General features: G+C 36.8%; 1 protein-coding gene across 1 annotated transcript in view; it reads right to left on the bottom strand.

Annotated features, from left to right (window-relative positions):
- Positions 1-2,500, bottom strand: part of LOC119576020 (neuroligin 4-like) — a 52,590-nt gene that overhangs the window by 433 nt on the left and 49,657 nt on the right. Inside the window, exon 10 of the mRNA XM_037923547.1 lies at positions 1-2,500. This exon is cut by the window's left edge and continues 433 nt beyond it; it is cut by the window's right edge and continues 826 nt beyond it. Within this exon, the coding sequence (XP_037779475.1) occupies positions 2,168-2,500 (333 nt within the window). The 3' untranslated portion in view covers positions 1-2,167.

Here is a 2,500-nt window from a genome sequence, read left to right as displayed (position 1 = left end):
AATAGAAAGTATGATAAAAAATAATAAAAAATACATGTTTTTTATTGTCATAAGAATTTAGAACCGCTGAAGCCACATTGTATAAATTACATTATCATATAATTTTTCTTCATCATCCCTAAACGTCGTGCATAAAAGAAAATACATAGAAATAATGATGACAAAAAAAATCTAATAATATATTTTCTTATGATATGAAGCGGAATTAAAACCACAAAAGTGAATGGACCACTTCATGCCATTGTTCTAATATTTAACGTTTATTTTATTATTTATTTTCTCCACTAAACTTCAAAACTTCTACGAGTTCCATTATAAATCAACATTTTTGTAGCAAATCTATGAAACTGTTTCTCCTATATGACCTATATTTTACGCATAACAACTAATTTGACATTTTTACATTCTATCAACCTTCTCAGGTGGATTTTTCCTTCAACATTATCTCAGTTGACTTTAGCATCAATTTTGCTGAACGATATGTATCAACTGAACGCAAATTAATGGATATTTTTTTTCATATCTTTCACTGATATCCGTTAGTTTACTTATTAATTTCTCGCTTCCTTCAGCTATGTAACAACTCTCTGGTTCTTCCCTCTCATTTATTTCTTAAACAAAAATATAGAAACACCAACAATGAAACTTATAACTATATTAAATACCTACACAGAAAGAGTTTTGATTTGTTTTTAATATAACAAAGCCGGTTAGTGACGCACATCCAAAAATTTCAGCCATATAACTGAATGTGAATGTAAATCCTCGAAAAAATTTGAAATCTATTCGGGATTTTAATTGTCCACTAAGTCAGAAGAAAACAAAGTTATTTTTTCCTTGCACAATGCAGCACTCATCAATCAGTTGAGTTACTTGTTATTGCACTGTTGTCATGTATTACTGTCACTTATTCCCAATTCCATTTTCCTGTCGTCACAAAAAACACATGTGCACAGGATGTGTCCAGCTAACATACAGCAAGATTTTTTTTTCCTTACACTAAGATTAAAAGTTCGGTTGTTCGGTTTTCTGCAACAGGAATCCTTTTTTCAATCACAGGTAGAAATTCTTGCTGTAAATAGTGGTTTATTTAGTAATTTCCATTTACTAAATTGTTTGAAATTGTTTCCTCAAATTGTTCATTGTTCTGATTCATGTACATGGCTACACATGACATATATGACGTAAAAAATACAATAATCATACAAAGCACAATGTATTTTTACTGGTTTCCACATTCCATATGAGTCAGAACCAGTAGCCAAACATCAATAGAAATCAGTAAAGCATTTAAGAAATTGTCGTGTAATTTGAGGAAGGCAAAAATTAAAATAGAAAAAAGGTTCACATTTGTGGGACCAAATCACAACTTAGAGGGGCGAAAAAGTGTCAAGATATGCTTGAAGAGGTCATGCACTTCAAGTTGAAAACCTGAGGTTTACGTAGTTTATCAATTACGAATTGTTCGTAATCTCAGCCTCTCGTTCCTTATGATCTGTTTTGAAAATCCCACACAACTTTTTTTCTCTTTTTCAGGTGAGACATAAATTGTAGGTTTCTAAACGGCATTTAGGCTTGAAAATACGGCGAGATACATCAAGTTGCGAAAAAATTTAGGAAAATCATTCTTACGCGACTGCTTTTCGAAGTTACACATCTCTAACACCAAATCAGATTTTAAAAGAATTACCGAATTAGATTTTACTAACTTTTTTTTCTATAGTATTGCCAAGCGTTTCCAGTTTCAAAAGCAAAAAAAAAAAAAAAAAAAAAAAAATCCGATATAAACATAAATGCGTCTATAAACACCGTATGAATTCGTTTTGTCCGTACAATAATATAAGAATCAGGTGATATAACAACACAGTTAAGAAAAAAGTAATCGGCGATCTCTCTCTCTCTCAACACTTTATTTTGAAGTGATCTTATAGCAGCTGACGAAAAGTCATTTTGGAACATGTATACTCGTCTTTCGCCTACATCTTTTCATTTAACAATAGAGTAAACGGTGTCTTTCCTTCCGCATCACCAAAAAGATCTTTGATTATCACATAAACCACACACGGAACATCTCAAACGCCTAACCCTTCGCCTTCGCAGAGAGACCTCCGCTCACCTCGAGGCCTCTCTCGCCGTCTGCAGCTCCCTCCCCGGAGATACTTGGCCTTCAGGCGTTGATATGAGAGAGCGAGTCCTTGGAGCTCTGTCTCGGGAGCGTTGCGTAGGAGGGGAGCGTCGAGTTGCGAGGGGGGGGCTGGGGTTTCCTGGAGGAGGTGGAGGAGGAGGAGGAGGAAGCTCTCTGGAGCGTGGCGCTGCGATTGGTCCTCGGAAGAATCACCTCCTGGGGCTCCTCCGAGTAAGACGCCTGCTGCGGAGGGGGACATGGACCTCCGGGCGCCGAGAACTGGCACGAGGACGCCGGGCAGGACGCACCCGGACTTGAGAACTGGCTTCCGGAAATGGAATACTGGTCGGTAGAGGACGAATACTGGCTCACGCT

Source organism: Penaeus monodon, chromosome 8 (assembly GCF_015228065.2).
Source record: "Penaeus monodon isolate SGIC_2016 chromosome 8, NSTDA_Pmon_1, whole genome shotgun sequence".
Taxonomy (NCBI): domain Eukaryota; kingdom Metazoa; phylum Arthropoda; class Malacostraca; order Decapoda; family Penaeidae; genus Penaeus; species Penaeus monodon.
Note: the sequence above shows the minus strand (reverse complement) of the source record. Positions and strands in the feature narration are given on the sequence as shown.